The 23,466-nt window shown below is 42.1% G+C and overlaps 1 protein-coding gene across 2 annotated transcripts in view; it reads left to right on the forward strand.

The window, feature by feature from the left end:
• Positions 1-23,466, forward strand: part of ADAMTS17 (ADAM metallopeptidase with thrombospondin type 1 motif 17) — a 407,931-nt gene that overhangs the window by 239,045 nt on the left and 145,420 nt on the right. For both annotated transcript variants that reach the window (XM_073618375.1, XM_073618376.1), the window contains exons 9-11: positions 13,970-14,110; positions 17,365-17,515; positions 23,293-23,394. In XM_073618375.1, coding sequence (XP_073474476.1) covers positions 13,970-14,110; positions 17,365-17,515; positions 23,293-23,394 — 394 coding nt within the window. The remainder of the gene's footprint in view (positions 1-13,969; positions 14,111-17,364; positions 17,516-23,292; positions 23,395-23,466) is intronic.

The following is a 23,466-nucleotide window of genomic DNA, read 5'->3' on the forward strand; positions in this document are numbered from 1 at the left end:
GAGCCGTGTGCAGGGTAAGAGACGTTTTATTACTAAAAAATTTCCTCTAGGCGCAACGTTGCCAAAGATAATAGATTCACAGGACTCCAGGATCCTTCTTCAGAGCACTGTGCTCAACCTTAGAGCTAAGAATAGAAAGAAATTACAGTTCTGTGAAATGAGAATCCTACCCACATAGAAATTCTTTTTATACCACCTGATTGTAGGGATGAGCGGGGTCACATGCCGTCCACGGTCTGCACAGAAAGATGCATCACGTTGTAGAAAGGAGGCTACAGATGACTATGCTTTTTTTTTTTTTTTCTTCACCACTCCACTTAACATTAACTACAATTGTCTAAGACAACATTTGTTAAAAAATAAGATTTATGATTTATAATTGCCTATTATTTTTTAAACCAATTCAGCCCCGGAAGGGTTTACCCCCTATATTGACCAGGCCATTTTTTGCGATACGGCACTGCGGCGGTTTAACTGACAATTGCGCGGTCGCGCGACGCTGTACCCAAACAAAAATGCTGCGGGTTTTTTTTTGCACTATAAACAAAAAATGTAAAGATTTTTTTTACTTTCTGCTATAATATATAGCATATATATATATATATATATATATATATATATATATATATATATATTACACATATACATCTCCGCAGTGCCGGTGAACTGCAGCGCATCAGTGTGAAAGCAGTCTTATAGGGGGCTCAGGACAGTAGGGGCTTGTTTATTTGTGGTTTGGGGGACGGTAGAACCCCATAGTCCATTATGGCCCACAACCAGTTACTAAATTATTTAAGTGGCCCTCACTCTTCAAAAGGTTGAGCACCCCTGGTGTAAGACAACGACAATATATATATATTTTTTTTTTACAATAATAAAAGCCCATTGTGACCTTCTTTTTAGTTAGAGGTCATGGTCTTCTGGTGAGTAGGAAATCTAATCACACACATCGGGTGCAACTGTCAAGTGTCTGCAAATGGTGATGGTGTTTTGAGCTTTTGAAAATATCACAGAATAACCTATGAACTTTGAAACACTGTATTCATTTACGATTTGTACATTGTTATTTTATATGATTTGGCAAAGAACACTTTATTAAGTACATTAGGTGTATACAGTTGAAAAGTACCACTTGTTGTTTGATAGCGGTTTAAATAAACTCACTAGCGCCCCCTACCACTATCACTAATCACAAAGCTAGTATTGTTTATACTTTGAGGGGAGCAGCTTATATACAATTCAGAAAAATATTATTTCACATAATTAGATTTAAAACTACCAAATTCACTTAAATCCACAGCACGAGGTCTATACAAAATCAACAACAACAATATGTATAACTGATTTAGACCCCTTTCACACTGGGGCGGTTTGCAGGTGTTATTACGCTAAAAAAACTGCCTGCAAACCGACCCAAAACAGCCGCTGCTGTTTGTTCAGTGTGAAAGCCCGAGGGCTTTCACACTGAAGCGGTGCGCTGGCAGGAGAAGAAAAAATCTCCTGCAAGCCGCATCTTTGGAGCGGTGAAGGAGCGGTGTATTCACCGCTCCTGCCCATTGAAATCAATGGGACAGCGCGGCTATACCGCGGCAATACCGCGGCTATAGCCGCGCTAAACGAGTGGTTTTAACCTTTTTTCGGCCGCCAGCGGGGGGTTAAAACCGCACCGCTAGCGGCCGAATACCGCGGTAAAACAGCGCTAACAATAGCGCTGTTTTACCGCCGACGCCCCCTACCGCCCCAGTGTGAAAGCAGCCTTAAAGTAGAACTATAGGTTTTTCTGTTAAAAAAAAAAATAAATGTAGAACTATAGGCAAAACTTTTTTCCAGTTTGGTTAGAGTAAGACCCCATACACACTATACAACTTTTGTTGTCTGACTACCTTTAGATTTACCAAAACCATGTAGTGTAAGGGCCTGCCTGATTGCATACAAATTTAAACTCTTAAGGTTTGACACCATATTATATGGTTTTGGTAAATCTGAAGGGAAAAATCTACAGAAAATTGTATAGTGTGTATCCAGCTTAAGGGAGGGTTATAACCTTCATCCGATTTTTTTTTTTTTTTTTTTTCCCACCATCTGTCCCATTGCGGAGATTTCCCATAGCCAAATCGAAAGTGAGAGGATCTAGTGTCCCCATTGGAAGATTTCCCCTCTATTACTTTTCTGGGGACAACCCAAAATTTGGGATTTTCTTTTACTTTCAATGATAATGGTAAACAGAACACAGAGAGGATGAATCGCCCTAACGAGGGCACAGACGGCAAAAAGAAGCTGACAAGCATTCTAATCGTTCTTCACTCTGTCTAAAACTGAGCTTTAATATACTTTAACAGTCCCTTTATGTCTCCTTGTACATGGCTTCTTGCAAACTGCAAACAGGACTTCTTATGGATTTCTTTTGACAATTGTTTTCATCTTGCCACCCTTCCATAAAGACCAGATTTGTGGAGTCCACATCTAATAGTTGTCCTGTGGACAGATTCTCCCACCTGAGCTGTGGATCTCTGCAGCTCCTCCAGAGTTACCATGGACCTCTTGGCTGCTTCTCTGATTAATGTTCTCCTTGTCCGGCCTGTCAGTTTAGGTGGACGGCCATGTCTTGGTAGGTTTGCAGTTGTGCCATACTCTTCCTATTTTCGGACGATGAATTGAACAGAGCTCCATGAGATGTTCAAAGCTTGGGAAGTTTTTTATTTATAACCTAACCCTGTTTGTTCACTAAGGTTCTCTAACAAACCTCTGAGGGCTTCACAGAACAGCTGTATTTATATGGAGATTAAATTATACACAGGTGGACTATATTGACTAATTAGGTGACTTCTAAAGGCAATTGGTTCCACTAGATTTTAGTTAGGGGTATCAGAGTAAAGGGGGCTGAATACAAATGCACGCCACACTTTTCACATATTTATTTGTAAATTTGCTCCCTGTCATTTGTCTGTCACATAAAATCCCAGTAAAATACATTTATGTTTTTGGTTGTAACATAACAAAATGTGGAATGAATACTTTTTCAAGGCACTCTATCAAAACAAACAGAAAATGTAGCAATAAGGCCTTATTGACACTTGTGCGATTTGTCATGTGATTTTGGTCATCAGTCGCATGACAAGTCGCACCCCATTCTTTTCAATAGCACCCATTCAAATCAGTGTGACATAAAATTGCAGCGACTTTGAAAAAGTGCCTGCTCTACTTTGGTGCCGGCTTTTCATGCTACTTAGATCCATTGAGTGTAAAGTTGAATCAAAGTCACATAAAAGTCGCGCTCCAAAGGTGCACTGGAAATCGTGTGACTTTGGAGACACGCTAATGTGTATAGAGCCTGACAGTATTTAGAGATTGGGGTTAAGGACCGCATTCGTAGGGTTGGCTCGAAAACCTGGTTCAGAGTGTCGAGTGTGAGTAGATGTGACCCATGGTTCCCAAACGGTATGGAAAAGCTGAGGCTTTTTCCTGAGTTCATCAGTAACTTTGTAGAGGGGTGTTAATCAGCTTTTTCCAAGCATCAGTGGAGGGGGAAAAGAGGGTTCTTTCCACATTTAGAGGAATTTACTTCCTAGTATAGAAATAAAGTGCAGGCAATAATACCTTTTACAGTGGGAAATATTGGGAAGTCCAGGGTTGAACTTTACCCAAAGTATTGGATAGTGAAAGAAATTAACAGCTTATCCACATCCCTGGACACAGGCTGGGGAGAAGTGAAGAAACATTTTGTGGAGTCTAGCTGGGATATAATGGACATGATAAAATCGCGGACACAATGGGCTTAATGGAATAATTTCAACCGTATAAGCCTGTGCCTAGAGGAGATCACTGAGCCCTCTAGGACCACTTAGTTTAGGCCTGTTTGTATCTTATGCTAGAGGTGGTACTGAGGGTTAAATAATGTGTGTAACGGTCAGGCTCGAAGGCCAGTAGCTACAGCAGTAGAGAGGCTACCCCCAACCAGCTGGATACATGCAACAGCAGATCACCCTGGTGAATGACATGGGCTCCCCTGAGGTGCAGAGTCTAAGCACCAACCGGTCTTCACCAGAGCTCCTAATGGTTGAGATGGGTTTTGCTACATTTTAGTACCAGGTTGCGTTCCTCAGGATCATCCCACCAGGAGGTGAGCAAGCCCGGGGTTCAGTAGAGATATAACAGGTAGGGATCAAACAGAAGCGCGTAGTCAGTAAATAAGCCACAAGTCGGTAACAAGTGGTCGCAGGTTGGCATGAAGCAGAACCTTAGTGAAGGAACAATTCAAAGGTTTTGTAATGAGTGGTACCAGGGATAAGGGCGGCAGCAGGATTGACAAGAGGCAGATATTGGCTGGAGAGAGCACAATAATCTGGCAAACAGGAAGTGCAAAGGCATGGTTTAAAAAGGAAGTTCATAGGGAGAGCAAGAAGTTCACAGATCAGCAAAAAAAAAATAAGGCACAAGGCAAGATTGTCCAATGGATCAGACAGTGGTGTCCAGCATCTCAGGTGGACATTTCTGTTCTATATAAGGAACAAAATTTGTTTAGCTGCTATTTTGCATGCCTTTTCTAATTGTCTATTTTACTCTGTAAACTAAAAGAAAACTGTCATAAATATTAGGTGATTCAAAAAGGGTGATGAATATAGGGTTGTTGTGTGTACCGAATTGGAGTCGTCGATAGTGGAACAGTAATTTAGAGGATAGGCCTCCTGTAATTTAGAGGATGATATATGTTCTTGTGAGGAGATTACAGTGGGTATAGAAAATAAAATGAATCACATTTTGTTGCTTTGCAGCTTGAAAAGAAGACAGACACAGTTTTTGTTTTATCCAGCTGTATTTACTCAGTGCAATTTGTACAGTAACATTCAAGTGAAAGATATAGCACCAACAGGCCTCTTGGTAGCCTCTCTGATCAGTTTCCACCTGGCTCTTTTATCCAGTTTGGAGCGATGTCCTAATCCAGGGAGAGTCTATGTTGTACCAAATACCTTCCACTTCTTAATATTAGTCTTCACTGTGCTTCTGGGCATTGATAAAGCCTTTGAAATTGTTTTGTATCCATCTCCTGACTTGTTCCTGTCCACAACTTTATCACAGAGATCTTTTGACAGTGCCTTGCCACTCATAGTTGATTGTTTGCTTCAGTTGCACTACCAGGGATTGAAATGCTCCAGGAAAGCTCTTTTCATGATGAGCTAATCAAAATGACCACAACTGATCACAATTACAGATCAAATGGCTTTGTGTGCCATAGAGAAGGTAATTGGCTAATCATTTTTAGGAGAGAGTGATCCTTTTTCCAACTGAGTGATTCTGTTTTTGATTTTTTTTTTTTTTTGACATGTTGGTGTTATATCTTTCACTTGAATGTTACTGTGTAAGTTGCACTGAGTAAATACAGCTGAAAAAAACAAAGTGTGTCTGTCTTAATTTCAGGCTGCAAAGCAACAAAATGTGATTCATTTCTATACCAACTGTAAGTGATAAAGAAATTGAATACCATACGAAGACCAGCATTGTGTGTTTGGGACAGAAAGGAGTTCTTCTTGTAAGGAAAAGTTTGACCATAAAGGAATATGGGGCAATTTTTATAATTTCCTATTTACTTGTTGAATTTAGCAATGTTGATTTATAAGAATAAATGAGTATGCCAATTGAGAGATGTAGAATACACTGGTTGTACACATACAAGAAAATTGCTGGGCGTAAAAGATGGCAAACATTTTGAAAAATCAGTAAATCATAATGTCCGAAAAAGATTTAACAACCCTTCCTAAAGAGTTGCTGGCATTTACAATGTTTTAACAGGTGCTGTAGACCATGTTGCATCACCAAACCCGATACAATACATTTGGAACAGATGTATTGTGCCCGTTTCAAGTGTTCCCCTTGATTCCGTGTTCCAGTGGAAACTGTAAAATGTTGGTTTCCCCAATACAGTGGTAAACAGAACACATCGGGCTTAATTTAGTAACGGCAAATATGTTCTGTCTCTAGGACAGAGAGCTAAACCTTTCTGCTCCATAAACTTCAGATACCATGTTTCTTTGATCCTAAATTTATTAGAACAAGCCAGTTGGAACTAAAAATTGATAAAATAAACATCAATCAGTACTTTTTTGCATCTAATAAAGAAACAGTGCTCTATAACACAGAATGTGATAACAAGAACTCACTTTTTAAGCTCGCTGTGGGGTGATGGCGAGAGATTGAAGAAGACACGCCCTACTGTCTTGCTGTAGATTCTTAAAATGGAAGCTGACTCACTTCCTCTAGAGAATTCTCCCAGAATGCACTGGTTCCTAACAACTTTATTAACGCATTCTAATGCCCCGTACACACGGTCGGACTTTGTTCGGACATTCCGACAACAAAATCTTAGGGTTTTTTCCAACGGATGTTGGCTCAAACTTGTCTTGCATACACTCGGTCACACAAAGTTGTCGGAAAATCTGATCGTTCTAAACGCGGTGACGTAAAACACGTACATCGGCACTATAAACGGGGCAGTGGCCAATAGCTTTCATCTCTTTATTTATTCTGAGCATGCGTGGCACTTTGTCCGTCGGATTTGTGTACACACGATCGGAATTTCCGACAACGGGTTTTGTTGTCAGAAAATTTTATAGCCTGCTCTCAAACTTTGTGTGTCGGAAAATCCGATGGAAAATGTGTGATGGAGCCTACACACGGTCGGAATTTCCGACAACAAGGTCCTATCACACCGTGTGTACGGGGCATAAGAGAATGCAATATGTAACTTCTACAAACAGCAAAGCTATACCAAAAAGGGAACAGGTGGCGCCTGCTCTCTGCATATAACTAGCTTGGTGTAAATTTTAAGAAAACTCAACATGTTATTTCAAGCACATAAACATGAGTAAACTGAATAGAAGCCAGTGGGCAGAACAAATAGACTGTTCACCATTGTAAGGGAATTTGGTATTTTGCCCCATCCATTTTTCTTCTATGCTGACAAGTGCTCCAGTCCCTGCTGTAGAGAAACACCCCATAACAGGATATTACCACATCCATGCTTTACTGTATGAATGTTATTTGGATGGTGAGCTGTATTGGATTTCCATCAGATATAGAATTTGCTGTTGAGGCCAAATAATTCAATTTTAGTCTCATCTGACCATAACACCTTTTTCCGTGTGGCCTCAGAATCTTCAAGGTGGGTTTAAGGTGGTCAGATGAGATTAAAATTTAGAGGAAACTAAAATTCCCAGTAACATACAAGCCAGTGGCTATAACTCCTCTGCTATACTTTTGCCATGGCTAATTCACAGCCCCGTAAAATTACCCATAAATGTAATTATTTTGCTTTGCAGAGTGTAAGAAGGAGAGCCTGATACCCCTGAAATAGAGATATGAGCATCAGTTATGTAACCCTCTGGATCCTGAAAGTCAAATTTTATGCAAGGGTCATGTACCAGCTGCAAAGTCAAATATCTTCATATTTCCAGATGTCAAGTGATAGGACCCCCGGTCAGAAAATCCGTATTTTACAGTGTCACAAACCATGCAAAGCAGGGTTATTATTCAAGGCATGGCCAGAAAAATATGATTTTTTTTTTTCCCCAGTCTTTGCAATCTGCATATTGTGTATTAAAACCAGCGCGGTCAGTGTCATCTTTTTATTGGTTGCATTCCTAAAATAGAGGACAGCTCTGCTTTCCATTGGCCAGATGGTTCCTGCTCCACTAGTTACCATATAATGCCCATAATGGTACATAATATCTGATTTTATAGGATTACAGTCACATAAAATGTTCATGCGCTCTTCCAACTTAGAATATAAATAAATGCATTGGGTCTATTTATATAGAAGCGAATGCGACATTCTTTGATGAAGAATTGATCACTGTCATTTAGAACACATGGACCTCGATGTTTGGTCAATGTCCTAAAGTGACTGTAAATCTTCAATTAAAAAAATATATATTATACTTACCCGCTATGTGCAAAGGTTATGCACAGAGCAGCCCTGATCCATCTCTTCTGGGGTCCCCTGCTGGTGCTCTCTGCTCCTCCTGTGTGTCTGCCCCATAGCAAGCCGATTCCTATGGGGGCCCACATTTTGTCATGTTACAACAAAACACCTAAATGTATTTTATTGGGACTTTATGTGATAGATCAACACAAAGTGGCACATACTGTATTTATTGGCATATAACACTCACTTTTTCACCATGAAAGTTGGGTGCAAATAGTGTGTGCGTGTTATACGCCAATACTTCAATTTTAGCTGCCTCGGAGGGGACAGGGAGGGGGGCGGGACGAGCGCCATCAGATTACATACAGTGAGAATCTCCTGTTTACTTGGCAGCCTCTGTAATAGGAAGTCCTGTCTCCTGGGCTGCCATTGGACCACTGTTCTGTCTATCATAGGAGATTCTCACTGTATGTAATCTGTCAGCACTCGTCCCGCCCCCCTCCCTGTCTCCTCTAGGCTGCAGATGGGCATTGTTCAGGCTGCACTGATGGCAATGGTGAGGCTGCTGCATTGATGGCAATGGTGAGGCTGCATTGATGTGGACTGATAAGGCTGCATTGATGGCACTTGTGAGGCTGCAGACGGGCATTGATCAGGCTGCATTGATGGCAATGGTGAGGCTGCAGATGGGCAATGACCCTTATTTTGCTTCAAAGTCCCTTATTTAAAATTTAAATTTTTTTCCTGAAACTTCCCTCTTAAAATGAATGTGCGTGTTATACACCGATAAATACGGTAATTGTGAAGTGGAAGGAAAAGGATACATTTTTTACAAATATCTGAAAAGTGTGGCGTGCATTTGTATTCAGCCCCCTTTACTCTGATACCCCTAACTAAAATCTCTCTTGCCAGACAGGTCAGGGATAAAGTTGTGGAAAAAGTTTAACCGCTTCAGTCCCGGAAGATTTTACCCCCTTCCTGACCAGAGCACTTTTTGCGATTTGGCACTACGTCGATTTAACTAACAATTGCGCGGTCCTGTGACGTTACACCAAAACAAAATTGATGTCCTTTTTTCCCACACAAATAGAGCTTTCTCTTGGTGGTATTTGATCGCCCTCTGCGTATTTTACTTTTTGCACTATAACCAAAAAAAAAATCGACAGTTTTGAAAAAAAAAGCAATATTATTTTACTTTTTACTATAATAAATATCCCCCAAAAATATATAAAAAAACTAATTTTTTCCTCAGTTTAGGCCGATATGTATTCTTCTACATTATTTTTGGTAAAAAAAAATCGCAATAAGTGTATATTGATTGGTTTGCGCAAAAGTTATAGTGTCCTCAAAATAGGGAATAGTTTTATTGCATTTTTATTTTATTTTTTTTATTAGTAATGGCGGTGATCTGCGATTGTTATCGTGACTGCGACATTATCGGACACTTTTGTCACTATTTTGAGACCATTGTCATTTATACAGTGATCAGTGCTATAAAAATGCACTGATTACTGTGTAAATGACACTAGCAGGGAGAGGGTTAAACACTAGGGGGCGATCAAGGGGTTAAGTGTGTCCTAGGGAGTGATTCTAACTGTGGGGGGGTGGGCTACCACTGACATGACAGCGATCACTGCTCTGGATGACGGAGCAATAGCTCCCTGTCATGTCACTAGGCAGAACAGGGACATGCCTTGTTTATCTTCCCGTTCTATGGCTCTGTGACACGTTCCCGGGACATAGAGTCCGCGGGACCCGCGGGCGCGGTCACGCTGTACGCGGCGGGCGCACGTGCACCCGCTAGCCCCATTTAAAGGGGCAGTACAGGTACTCCCATTTGCCCACCGCTGCTATTGTGCCAACGTATATCGGCATGCAGCGGTCGGCAAGTGGTTAAAGCCCGGTTAGGTTATAAAACAATTATCCTAAACTTTGAACATCTCATGGAGCTCTGTTCAATCCATCATCCTAAAATGGAAAGAGTATGGCACAACTGCAAACCTACCAAGACATGGCCGTCCACCTAAACTGACAGGCCGGGCAAGGAGAGCATTCATCAGAGAAGAGCCAAGAGGCCCATGGTAACTCTGGAGGAGCTGCAGAGATCCACAGCTCAGGTGGGAGAATCTGTCCACAGGACAACTATTAGTCGTGTTCTCCACAAATCTGACCTTTATGGAAGAGTGACAAGAAGAAAGTCATTGGTGAAAGAAAGACACAAGTCCTATTTGCAGTTTGTGAGAAGCCATGTGGAGGACACAGAAAACATGTGGAAGAAGGTGCTCTGGTCAGATGAAACCAAAATTGAACTTTTTGGCCTAAAATCAAAAGGTGGCAGAAATCTGACACTGCACATCACCCTGAACACACCGTGAAACATGGTGGTGGCAGCATCATGTTGTGGGGATGCTTTTCTTCAACAGGGACAGGGAAGCTGGTCAGAGTTGATTGGAAGATGGATGGAGCCAAATACAGGGCAATCTTAGAAGAAAACCTGTTAGAGTCTGCAAAAGACTTGAGACTGGGGCGGAGGTTCACCTTCCAGCAGGACAACGACCCGAAACATACAGCCAGAGCTACAATGGAATGGTTTAGATCAAAGCATATTCATGTGTTAGAATGGCCCAGTCACAGTCCAGACCTAAGTCCAATTGAGAATCTGTGGCAAGACTTGAAAATTGCTGTTCACAGACGCTCTCCATCCAATCTGACAGAGCTTGAGATATTTTGCAAAGAAGAATGGGCAAAAATGTCCCTCTCTAGATGTGCAAAGTTGGTAGAGACATCCCCAAAAAGACTTGCAGCTGTAATTGCAGTGAAAGGTGGTTCTACAAAGTATTGACTCAGAGGGGCGCCATACAAATGTACCCCACACTTTTCACATATTTATTTGTAAAAAATGTTGAAAACCATTTATCATTTTCCTTCCACTTCACAATTATGTGCCACTTTGTGTTGGTCTATCACAGTGGTCTCCAAACTACGGCCCGGGGGCCTTTGCTTGCTTTTATCTGGCCCCTTGGGACACGATTTCATCCACTGATGATATTGATGGGGCATAATTCATCTTACACCAATGAAGGGGCACAATTATTCTCACTAAATCAAACAATGGGGCTTTTTTTTTTTTTTCCCACCGACGCCGGGACCTTTTCTACTCCCACTGGCCACAGTCCGGCCCTCCTAAAGTCTGAAGGATAGTAAACTGGCCCATTGTTTTGAAAGTTTGGAGACCCCTGGTCTATCTCATAAAATCCCAATAAAATACATTTACGTTTTTGGTTGTAACATGACAAAATGGGGGAAATTTCAAGGGGTATAAATACTTTTTCAAGGCACTGTAAGTATAAGGGAGGTGAGCGGGTGATAGAGGGACATTTTTTACCTTAATGCAGGAAATAAATAAAGGTAAAATCTGTCCAGCCTTTACAACCATTTTAATTGCTGCTTTAAAAATATTCCACTATGTGTCATGATTTATATTATAAATTATCACAAATTCATGCAGTTTGGTCTTTTTAAAGCAGAACTCTAGTCAAAGCTATTTTTTTAAATTTTATTCCAAGTATGTACATTGCAAGGATCTGAAGAAACTTTGTTGCAGATTCCTACCGGTTTCTGCTCTGAAGGAACAGCTATTTTTTTTTTTTTTTTTTTTTTTAGACAATGTTTTATTCAGACTCATTCTGAATGAGGGGAACTGATTCATTATAATCAGCTGTGAAAGAAAGGAACCCCCTAGGAGTGGGACTTTGAAGGCACTACCACATCAACAAGAAATAGTAGAAAAATAGGAAATATTTATTGACATAACATAGGTAAAATATTGCACATGACCATGGATACAAATTGTATACACAAAAAATGCAAAAGAAATGATATGACTTCCTTAATCCAACGCGTTTCAGAGATGAAATGTCTCCTTCATCAGGGGTTTTCACAGGGAGTGTAATATCTACGTAAAACGGTGACATCACTCACAGGCAGATGGGTGGATAGGGATGTTGATGGCATGGGAGACCATTGACCAATACAGTGAGAAAATGGCCAAATGGCTTGTTCTCAGCGAAAGTGGTCCACCAACGGCTTCTCCAGAGACGTCCTGTCCGGTGCCCTGATATCTGGGATGTGGAACACCCTTGTGTGTTTTCCTTATCAGACACCTTTTTTATTATAATCAGCTGGTGCTCTGATGAGAAAAGTTGCATTGTCTGCACCCCTTTGGAAGTGATTAAACCTTAGGGAGTGTCTCACCAAAGCTGACATTTTTGTTGCAGAGGATGCCTAAAACCAGAATTGTATCTTAGTGCAGAGTTCTTCATACAAGCAGGGAATTACATTTTTGGGGGCATTCTGTACACCAGTGGTGTAGAACAGGGATGTCAAACTCAATTTCTTTGTGGGCCGCACCAGAATTATGGTTGCCCTCAAAGAACCGGTTGCATCTGTAAGACTAGATGTCCAGAGCAGGCCCCCCATCCTCCCTTGCATCACAGTGCCACCCCACCTTACCATGTGCTGCTGCTAGGAAGAAGCTGTGGGTGGAGCTGGGAAGCAGAAAGTACAGGATCTGGAGGAGGGCCAGAGGAGGGCTGGAGTAAGCGGTCAGAGTCTCCTGAATGCTAAGACTGGGAAAGTGGACACAAGGTGATGCTTTGGCTGCAGAGAGAGGCGCAGAAACTGTAGTAGGAGTCCTGTCCTTTCTGCTGCCGAATGCTGAGACAAAGGGGGTGGGGGACGGGGGGGGGGGCAGAGACAAGCCTATCTGCAGCTGCATAGAGAAGCACAGGATCTGGAGGAGGAGTTCTGTCCTCCAGGGTGCCGCAGCTATAGGAGAGGTGCGAGGGCCACACGAAATGGCCTGGAGAGCTGGATTCGGCCCGCAGGCCTTGTGTTTGACACATGTGGTGTAGAGCAGGGATATGCAATTAGCGGACCTCCAGCTGTTGCAGAACTACAAGTCCCATGAGGCATAGCAAGACTCTGACAGCCACAAGCATGACACCCAGAGGCAGAGGCATGATGGGACTTGTAGTTTTGCAATAGCTGGAGGTTTGCTAATTGCATATCCCTGGTGTAGAGGATGTCTCCAGGTTGCCACATTGCATTACATTTTACAGAAAATAAAGTGACTGCAGTTTTTTAAAAAAAAAGGTAATTTTTAATAACATTAAAGCGGACCTTCATTCATTTTTTTCACCTTTCCATCTATTAAATCTTCTGCCCTTGTTGTTGTCTTAACTTTGGATAGTAAAACATTTTTTTTCTGCCAGTAAATACCTTATACAGCCAACTTCCTGTTTCTTGTCTGGTGATTAGCCTAGGCCAGTGATGGCGAACCCTGGCTCCCCAGATGTTTTGGAACTACATTTCCCATGATGCTTCACTATACTGCAGAGTGCTTGAGCATCATAGGAAATCAAGTTCCAAAACATCTGGGGAGCCAAGGTTCGGCTTATCACTGGCCTAGGCTTATGACATCATGCACAGCTCTCTCTCACTCTTGTGAGAGTTTGCCTGGAAGGGGAGGGGGGATGAGTCATAAGACCAATGAGAGCTGCAGAGCTGGAGGTGTGTGTCTGTGTAAATCCAGGAAGTGAACAGGCAGCAGCTTCAGCTGCCCACAGTTAAAATGGCTACAGGCAGACTCAGTGGCGGGAGATTCCTGCAGCAAATTTGGCAAGTACAGAATCGCAGTATATATAAAATAATATGCAAAGTGGTTGGAGGGAAGCTTCAGAATGGAAAAGATGTTTTATTACAAATTATGTGAGCAGATTGCAGTTCCTCTTTAAATTACAACATGGCTTGTGTAGCAATTGTATATGCTATATATGTTTTTTTTTTTTTATATTTGCCATATTTTTTTTTCCCCATGAAAGTAGAGTTACCCTTTAACTTAACTACCTCCTGCCCTGTCTGCCACCACTCATAAAGCAGGGTTCAGGTGGGTTTTTTTTTTTTGTTTTTTTTTTTTTTTTTTTTTTTTTACACATCTTTACTTTATATCAATGCCAACAATCAAGTGTGTTAATGTTCTTTATTCTGCAGCATGGGAATGAGCCATGATGACGACCATCCATCCTGTGCAGGCCGATCACATATAATGTCCGGAGAGTGGGTAAAAGGCCGCAGTCCCAGTGACCTGTCCTGGTCAACCTGCAGTCGTGATGAGCTGGAGAACTTCCTGAAGTAAGTGGCCAATTTTATCCCAATCAGAGCAGCAAGAATAAAAATAATAATAAATCTTTCCTAAATCACATAAAGCAGCAATAAACCCCAAAACAATAAATGATTATATTGCAGCTTACCAATTCTTAGATGACTTTGCATTTTTCTCTTTTTAGGCTTTTTTTTTGTTCCCCCTTTATTTTCACCTGGCACATCATGCCAGTAAGTCTGTTATTTTTCAAAGTTCCTTTACCAGCTCAAGCTGTCCAGCAAAAGTGGCAGTTAGAGGGTTAGGACAAACCATTTGCCATGGACAGGGGTGCTTACTATGATCAGCTTTTTTCCATTTATGTTAAACCTTTATCCCAAAAGGAAAAAATAAAATAAAACATTTGTTGCTTTAAAGTGATTGTAAAGGTTCGTTTAACCGCTTCACCCCCCGGAAGATTTTACCCCCTTCCTGACCAGAGAATTTTTTTGCAAAATGGCACTGCGTCGCTTTAACTGACAATTGCGCGGTCGTGCGACGTTGCACCCAAAACAAAATTAACATCCTTTTTTTTTTCCCCACAAATAGAGCTTTATTTTGGTGGTATTTGATCACCTCTGCTTTATTCTATTTTTTGTGCTATAAACAAAAAAAAGAGCGACAATTTTGAAAAAAAAAGCAATATTTTTTACTGTTTGCTATAATATCCCCTAAAAAGATATAAAAATAATTCTTTCCTCAGTTTAGGCTGATACGTATTCTACATATTTTTGGTAAAAAAAAATCGCAATAAACGTATAGTGATTGGTTTTGCGCAAAAGTTATAGCGTCTAGAAAATAGGGGATAGTTTTATGGCATTTTTATTATTTTTTTTATTAGTAATGGCGGCGATCTGCGATTTTTATTGTGACTGCGACATTATGGCGGACACATCGGACACTTCTGACACTATTTTGGGACCATTGGCATTTATACAGCGATCAGTGCTATAAAAATGCACTGATTACTGTGTAAATGACACTGGCAGGGAAGGGGTTAAACACTAGGGGGCGATGAAGGGGTTAAGTGTGTCCTAGGGAGTGATTCTAACTGTGGGGGGGGGGAGGGGCTACCACTGACATGACAGCGATCACTGCTCCCGATGACAGGGAACAGTGATCCCTGTCATGTCACAAGGCAGAACGGGGAAATGTCTTGTTTACATAGGCATCTCACCGTTCTTCCGCTCCATGAAGCGATCGAGGGTCCCCAGGGGACATCGAGTCCATGGGACCCGCACCCACTAGCCCCGCAAATAAAGGGGATGTACAGGTACGCCCATTTGCCCACCGCTGACATATATTGGTGTGCAGCGGTCGGCAAGTGGTTAAAAAAAATAAAGCTTGTTATACTTACCTGCTCTGTGGAAGGGTTTTGCACAGAGCAGCCCCGATCCTCCTTTTCTGGGGTGCCCTGGCGGCGCTCCTGGCTTCTCCTCTTCATCAGGGGGACCCCACGGAGAGCTGCTTTCCCTGGGGGCACCCTTGCAGGCGCGCTCACGAGTCCCACTGCTGCGTCCATTGACACCGATAGCAAGACTCGGCCCCGCCCCCTGATTCCTGTGTCACTGGATTTGATTGACAGCAGCGGGAGCCAATGGCTCTTGCTGCTATCAATCTGTCTAATGAGGACCTGAGACAGTGGCCGGAGTCGCTGGGCTTGTTCACATCACTGGAACGATCGGGTTCAGGTAAGTAAAAAGGGGGCTCTGGGGGGGGGGGGGGGGGGGGCGGCAGCTGCAGCACAAAAGGATTTTCACCTTAATGCATAGAATGCATGAGACTTTACAACTCCTATCTGGAGTTCAGCTTTGATTTTTTTTTTTGGTCAAGTTCTTCTAAATCTGCTAACACTCTCCTACCCCCAGTCTGACAATGCTGCTGTCTCCATTGCTCCTTTGTCCAGAGTGGAGACACCCTAAGATAGGAAGTGTGTTACTGGCCGCATAACCAGAGAGAGGGGGCGCGCTTTAAATGCAATGACTGCATTCGTTTTCTTTTTAAGTGTTACTAAACCCACAACAGTAAAATCAGTCTGTATATGCAGTAAAGCATGCTTGTTATACTCACTGTGGAACCTAAGGAGTTAATCCTCTGCATTGTGTGAAAAGGCTTATTGATCCTGTCTTCTCAGATCCTCCCCTTCATCCACTGTCCCCAATGCTTTTCCTGATAATACAGAGCCAGGAGACACAGCTGCACATACTCAGTTTGGTGTGTATTGCTAGAGAGTTTTTTTTTTTTTCTTGGATGAGCGCATGTGATCAGCACAGGGCCAATCAGCACTGTCCAGACAGAGGGTCAGGGGTCCCGCAGCCTCATAGGACAGTCAGCGGAGAATGAAAACTCCACCTACAAGCTTTAACCAAACACTGATAAAAGTCACAAGACTGCTATATACTGCTGATGAGAAAAGGTATTTAGCGCTGTATATTTAGTAAAATAATTGCATTTCCATGTTCTGTGTACTGTGGGAGACCAGATATAGTGAATGCACTTTAAGGATTGGTAAGCTGTAGAGATGCACCTACATTTTGGTACATGTTGTTTTCGGCGTTTTGCCGATAGAGAAAAAGGTGCCAGTAATGGCGCCGCAAACGCACACAATTTGACACTGATTTTACCGCGATTTTACCGTACTTATGGTGTGCTTTTCATAGGTCATGTGACTCAAATACCGCATCAAAAACGTAACGCTGGTGCGTTATTGATGCGTTCTTGGTCCATTTTCAATATAATTTACCGAGGAGGTGGGGTTTTGGTGCGGCTTTTTTTTACCTGACCAAAAATGCAGTAAGCAAGGTTTTTAACACCACAACAGAAGGACCAGTGTGAAGACATACATAGAATTTAAAGGGATGAATTTTTCTTGAACTTTTCTTGCGCTAAAGGTGCTGATAATGGCCGGCAATAAATTCATATTCATTTAAATTTCTGATATTAATTAAAAATCATATATAATACAATTATATATATAAAAAAAATATATATTAAAAATAAAACTGTCATTTTCGGTTTTCGCCCAAGTGCATCCTGACTTTTTGGTTTCGGCACCAAAATTTCCATTCGGAAAGTAAGCTGCTATATATATTACATTTTTTGTTTTGGGGTTGATACCACTTTAAAGCATTTTCATGTCAGAATTTAGCATGTATGGAATTCATTTTGTTAATTTTTCAGCGTTGAAAGTCCGTCTTTGGCGTATTGCTCTGAGCCCTTAGGCTGTTGTTTTTTGAACTCTACACAGGTCCAAGGTGAGCTCATGTCTGCTGGTGACAGACCCTCGCAGTCACCATGCTGTCAGGCTTCCCCACAAACTGCCCGGGATGCATTATAGTGCCAGCGAGCAGTGCCAGATCCTTTTTGGCAGTAATGCCACGTTCTGCAAAAATATGGAGGTAAGGGAACGCAGGTTTGGTTGAATGTAACAGCTGATCGGTAGACAATAGGATTCTTTTACAGTGAATGCATTTCTGACCTGCACAGTTTGTATGTTCTCTGGGAGTTTGCACTGGGGTTCCTCCCGGGTGTTCTGGTTCCTATTTGCATCCCAAAATCATACTGTCATTTTACTGAACCTCACAGGTGTTTATGTGATTGAACTAAAGGCATTCGATTGTTTACTCCTATGGAACAGGGACTAATTTGAATGGTCAATAAGTAAATACATTTCATACCACACTCAAAAATCACAAAGTGTTATACCAAATATAAAATATACAATATAAGAGTCCATGAACTACCACCAAATTCTTCAATCCAAGTGAAAAAGTGGAGTATTCTTAATTGCTGTGAGTAATAAGTGCCGTCTTCCACCGATAATTGGGCAACCATCCTACTCACCAGACCAACATGACACCCATCACAGGTAGTTAAATGGGCATGGGTAACAATGAAGATGTGATAAGACCCCCAAATTGTTTATCCACCAACGATGATAATGTCATAAATCAAAAAGGAAAGAGAAACGCCTCATGGGATAATATGTATCAAAATTGAGTCCATAAAACACGTCACACTTACTATTTAGGAAAAACTTGGATCGGGCCCATACGAACTCCTCGTGGTGTAATATGACGTTGCTGACGAAACGTGTCGGGTCGGTTAGTGCGTGACTCGCCCCATCCGCCATCTATCTGGAGCGCAGGAGGAATGCAATTGGTGTGCCTGTTCATTCGTATGGGCCGATCCCATGTTACATGTTTTTATGGATTCAATTTTGATACATGTTACCCCATGAGGAGTTTCTCTTTTCTCTTTGATTTACGAAATTATCATTGTTGGCGGATATACCATTTGGGGACTTTATCACACTGGAGGATACATCTTCATTGTTACCCATGCTCATTTGACTACCTGTAATGGGTGTCATGTTGGTCTGTTGACTAGGATAGTTGCCTAATTATCGGTGGAAGATCCTCACAGAAATTAAAAATACTCCACTTATTCACTTGGATTGAAGAATTTGGTGGTGGTTCATGGACTCTTATATTGTATATTTAATATTTGGTATAACACTTTGTGATTTTTGAGCGCGGCATGAAATTTAATTACATATATTTTTCTTTATTATCACTAGACCTCTTTGGTCTCGCTATGGGCTGCTTGCTCATAAACTGTATCTCACAAAAGTGAGTACACCCCACACATTTTTAAAAATATTTTATTATAGCTTTTCATGTGACAACACCGAAGAATTTACACTTTGCTACAAAGTAAAGTAGTGAGTGTACAGCTTGTATAACAGTGTAAATTTGCTGTCCCATCGAAATAACTCGACACACAGCCATTAATGTCTAAACCGCTAGCAACAAAAGTGAGTACGCCCCTAAGTGAAAATGTCCAAATTGGGCCCAAATGTCAATATTTTGCGTAGCCACCATTATTTTCCAGCACTGCCTTAACCATCTTGGACATGGAGTTGACCAGAGCTTCACAGGTTGCCACTGGAGTCCTCTTCCACTCCTCCATGATGACATCACAGAGCTGATGGATGTTGGAGACCTTGCGCTCCTCCACCTTCCGTTTGAGGATGCCCCACAGATGATCAATAGGGTTTAGGTCTGGAGACATGCTTGGCCAGTCCATCACCTTTACCCTCAGCTTCTTTAGCAAGGCAGTGGTCGTCTTGGAGGTGTGTTTGGGGTCGTTATCATGTTGGAATCCTGCCCTGCGGCCCAGTCTCTGAAGGGAGGGGATCAGGTTCTGCTTCAGTATGTCACAGTACATGTTGGCATTCATGGTTCCCTCAATGATCTGTAGCTCCCCAGTGCCAGCAGCACTCATGCAGCCTCAGACCATGACACTCCCACCACCATACTTCACTGTAGGCAAGACACACTTGTCTTTGTACTCCTCACCTGGTTGCACAACACTCGCTTGACACCATCTGAACCAAATAAGTTTAACTTGGTCTCATCAGATCACAGGACATGGTTCCAGTAATACATGTCCTTAGTCTGCTTGTCTTCAGCAAACTGTTTACAGGCTTTCTTGTGCATCATCTTTAGAAGAGGCTGCCTTCTGGGATGACAGCCATACAGACCAATTTGATGCAGTGTGCGGCGTATGATCTGAGCACTGACAGGCTGACCCCCCACCCCTTCAACCTCTGCAGCAATGCTGGCAGGACTAATACTTCTATTTCCCAAAGACAACCTCTGGATATGACGCTGAGCACGTGCGCTCAACTTCTTTGGTCGACCATGGTGAGGCCTGTTCTGAGTGGAACCTGTCCTGTTAAACCGCTGTATGGTCTTGGCCACTGTAATGCAGCTCAGTTTCCAGGTCTTTGGCAATCTCCTAGGCCAGTGATAGCGAACCTTGGCACCCCAGATGTTTTGGTACTACATTTCCCATGATGCTCAAATACACTGCAGAGTGCATGTGAATCATGGGAAATGTAGTTCCAAAACATCTGGGGTGCCAAGGTTCGCCATCACTGGCCTAGGCCATCTTTATGTAGAGCAACAATTTTTTTTTCAGATCTTCAGAGAGTTCTTTGCCATGAGGTGCCATGTTGAACTTCCAGTGACCAGTATGAGAGAGTGAGAGCAATAAAACCAAATTTAACTCACCTGCTCCCCATTCACACCTGAGACCTTGTAACACTAACGAGTCACATGACACCGGGGAGGGAAAATGGCTAATTGGGCCCAATCTGGACATTTTCACTTAGGGGTGTACTCACTTTTGTTGCCAGCGGTTTAGACATTAATGGCTGTGTGTTGAGTTATTTTGAGGTGACAGCAAATTTACACTGTTATACAAGCTGTACACTCACTACTTTACATTGTAGCAAAGTGTCATTTCTTCAGTGTTGTCACATGAAAAGATAGAATAAAAGATTTACAAAAATGTAAGGGGTGTACTCACTTTTGTGAGATACAGCATATATAAATATCACATCCATTTAATTTGTTAATTTATGGTTTGTTAATTATCAGTCAAGGGTGTGCAGCCCATAGGTTTTTTCAAACTTATTTCTAAAATGGTCAATAAGTGCTGGGCAATGCAAAAATGGATACATGAACACAACTGGGGGGGGGGGGGGGCAAGCTTGTCATACCATAGCAGCTTTAGGTACACTAAGTAGACCACCATTGATTGCTAGTATAGGAAGGTGAGATAACAATGAAGCTCAATTCCAGGTATGGATGAAGCTCAATTTTAGGTGGAGGGAAGTAAAAATAAAAAAATAAAATAATATGGTTGCATAAGTGTGCACACCCTTAAACTAATACTTTGTTGAAGCACCTTTTGATTTTATCACAGCACTCAGTCTTTTTGGGTATGAGACTATCAGCATGGCACATCTTGACTTTGCAAAAACACTCCAAATCTGTCAGATTGCGAGGACATCTCGCACAGCCCTCTTCAGATCACTTTACAGATTTTCAATGGGATTTAGGTCTGTGCTCTGGCTGGGCCATTCCAAAACGTTCTTCTTCTAGTGAAGCCATTCCTTTGTTGATTTAGATGTATGCTTTGGGTCGTTGTCATGCTGAAAGATGAAGTTCCTCTTCATGTCCAGCTTTCTAGCAGAAGCCTGAAGGTTTTGTGCTAATATTGTCTGGTATTTGGAATTTTTCATAATTCCCTCTACCTTGAATAAGGCCCCTGTTTCCAGCTGAAGAAAAACAGCCCCAAAGCATGATGCTGCCACCACCATGCTTCACAGTGGGTATGGTGTTGTTTTGGTGATGTGCAGTGTTGTTTTTGCTTCAAACATATCTTTTGGAATTATGGCCAAAAAATTCAACCTTGGTTTCTTCAGACCATAACACATTTTCCCACATGCTTTTGGGAGACTTCAGACGTGTTTTTGCAAAATGTAGCCAGGCTTGGATGTTTTTCTGCATCAGAAAAGGCTTCCGTCTTGCCACTCTACCCCATAGCCCAGACATATGAATACGGGAGATCGTTGTTACATGTACCACACAGCCAGTACTTGCCAGATATTCCTGCAGCTCCATTAACCACTTCAGCCCCGGAAGATTTTAGCCCCTTAATGACCAGAGCATTTTTTTGCGATACGGAACTGCATTGCTTTAACTGATAATTGCGCTGTCATGCCACGTTGTACCCAAACAAAATTGACGTGTTTTTTTTTCTCCCACATATAGAGATTTCTTTTTGTGGTATTTGATCACGTCTGCGGTTTTGTTTTTTTCTTGTGCTATGAACAAAAAAAGACCGCCAATTTTGGAAAAAAAAAGCAATATTTTTTACTTTTTGCTATAATAAATATCCCCCAAAAATGTATAATAAAACAAATTTCTTCCTCAGTTTAGGCCGATTATATTTTCTTCTACGTATTTTTGGTGAAAAAGATTGCAATAAGCTTATATTGATTGGTTTTTGCAAAAGTTATAGCGTCTAAAAATATCCACTGATTACTGCATAAATGTCACTGACAGGGAAGGGGTTAACACTAGGGGGCGATCAAGGGGTTAAATGTGTGTTCCCTCTGTGCGTTCTAACTGTAGGGGGGGGATGGGCTCACTAGAACATGACAGAAATCACTGGGACCAGAAGATCTCTGTCATGTCACTAGACAGAACAGGGAAATGCCTTGCTTACATAGGCAGCTCCCCGTTCTGCCTCTCCTTACCATGATCGCGGGCCACCGGCTTCAGCGGAGGGACGTACAGTTACGCCCATTTGCCCAGCCGTGCCGATGTACATCAGAGTGCGGTGGCCGGCAAGGGGTTAATGTTGCAGTAGGCCACTTGGCAGCCTCCCTGATCAGTTTTCTTGTCGTCTTTTCATCAATTTTGGAGGGATGTTCAGTTCTCAGTAATGTCACTTTTGTGCCATATGAACAGAGAATCTTCGGATCAGCAGCACACCCACACAGAAAGTAAAGTAAAAAGTCTTTATTGAAGCATAAATATTAAAAGCACTGGATGGATACAGGCAGGGGAAATGCAGGTAGGTTGACGCGTTTCACTCTATAGAAGTGCTTTGTCAAAACCACAAGGTTTTGTACTGTACTGTGACATACTGAAGCAGAGCATGATCCCCTCCCTTCAGAGACTGGACCGCAGGGCAGTATTCCAACATGATGACCCCAAACACACCTCCAAGATGACCACTGCCTTGCTAAAGAAGCTGAGGGTAAAGGTGATGGATTGGCCAAGCATGTCTCCAGACCTAAACCCTATTGATCATCTGTGGGACATCCTCAAACGCAAGGTGGAGGAGCGCAAAGGTCTCTAACATCCACCAGCTCTGTGATGTCGTCATGGAGGAGGGGAAGAGGACTCCAGTGACAACCTGTGAAGCTCTGGTGACCTCCATGCCCAAGAGGGTTAAGGCAGTGCTGGAAAACAATGGTGGCCACACAAAATATTGACACTTTGGGCCCAATTTGGACATTTTCACTTAGGGGTGTACTCACTTTTGTTGCCAGCAGTTTAGACATTAATGGCTGTGTGTTGAGTTATTTTGAGGGGACAGCAAATTTACACTGTTATACAAGCTGTACACTCACTACTTTACATTGTAGAAAAGTGTCATTTCTTCAGTGTTGTCACATGAAAAGATAGAAGAAAATATTTACAAAAATGTGAGGGGTGTACTTACTTTTGTGAGATGCTGTAGTTGTTTGTGGGTACAAAACCTCAATGTGGGGCATTATTGAGAACTCTCTGCGTGTCTCCTTTAATTTCAGCATTTGATGTGCGCTGGCTTGTGGTGTCTAGTAGAAGGAGATGCCTCTTGTAAAACCAAACTGGATCCACCTTTGGATGGCACAGAATGCGGAGCAGACAAGGTGAGCAGAAGGATTGTTAAAGCGATATTAAACACAAATATTTTATATATTGCAGCTCACCGATTCTTAGAT

This window comes from Aquarana catesbeiana, linkage group LG03, assembly GCF_042186555.1.
Source record: "Aquarana catesbeiana isolate 2022-GZ linkage group LG03, ASM4218655v1, whole genome shotgun sequence".
Taxonomy (NCBI): Eukaryota; Metazoa; Chordata; class Amphibia; order Anura; family Ranidae; genus Aquarana; species Aquarana catesbeiana.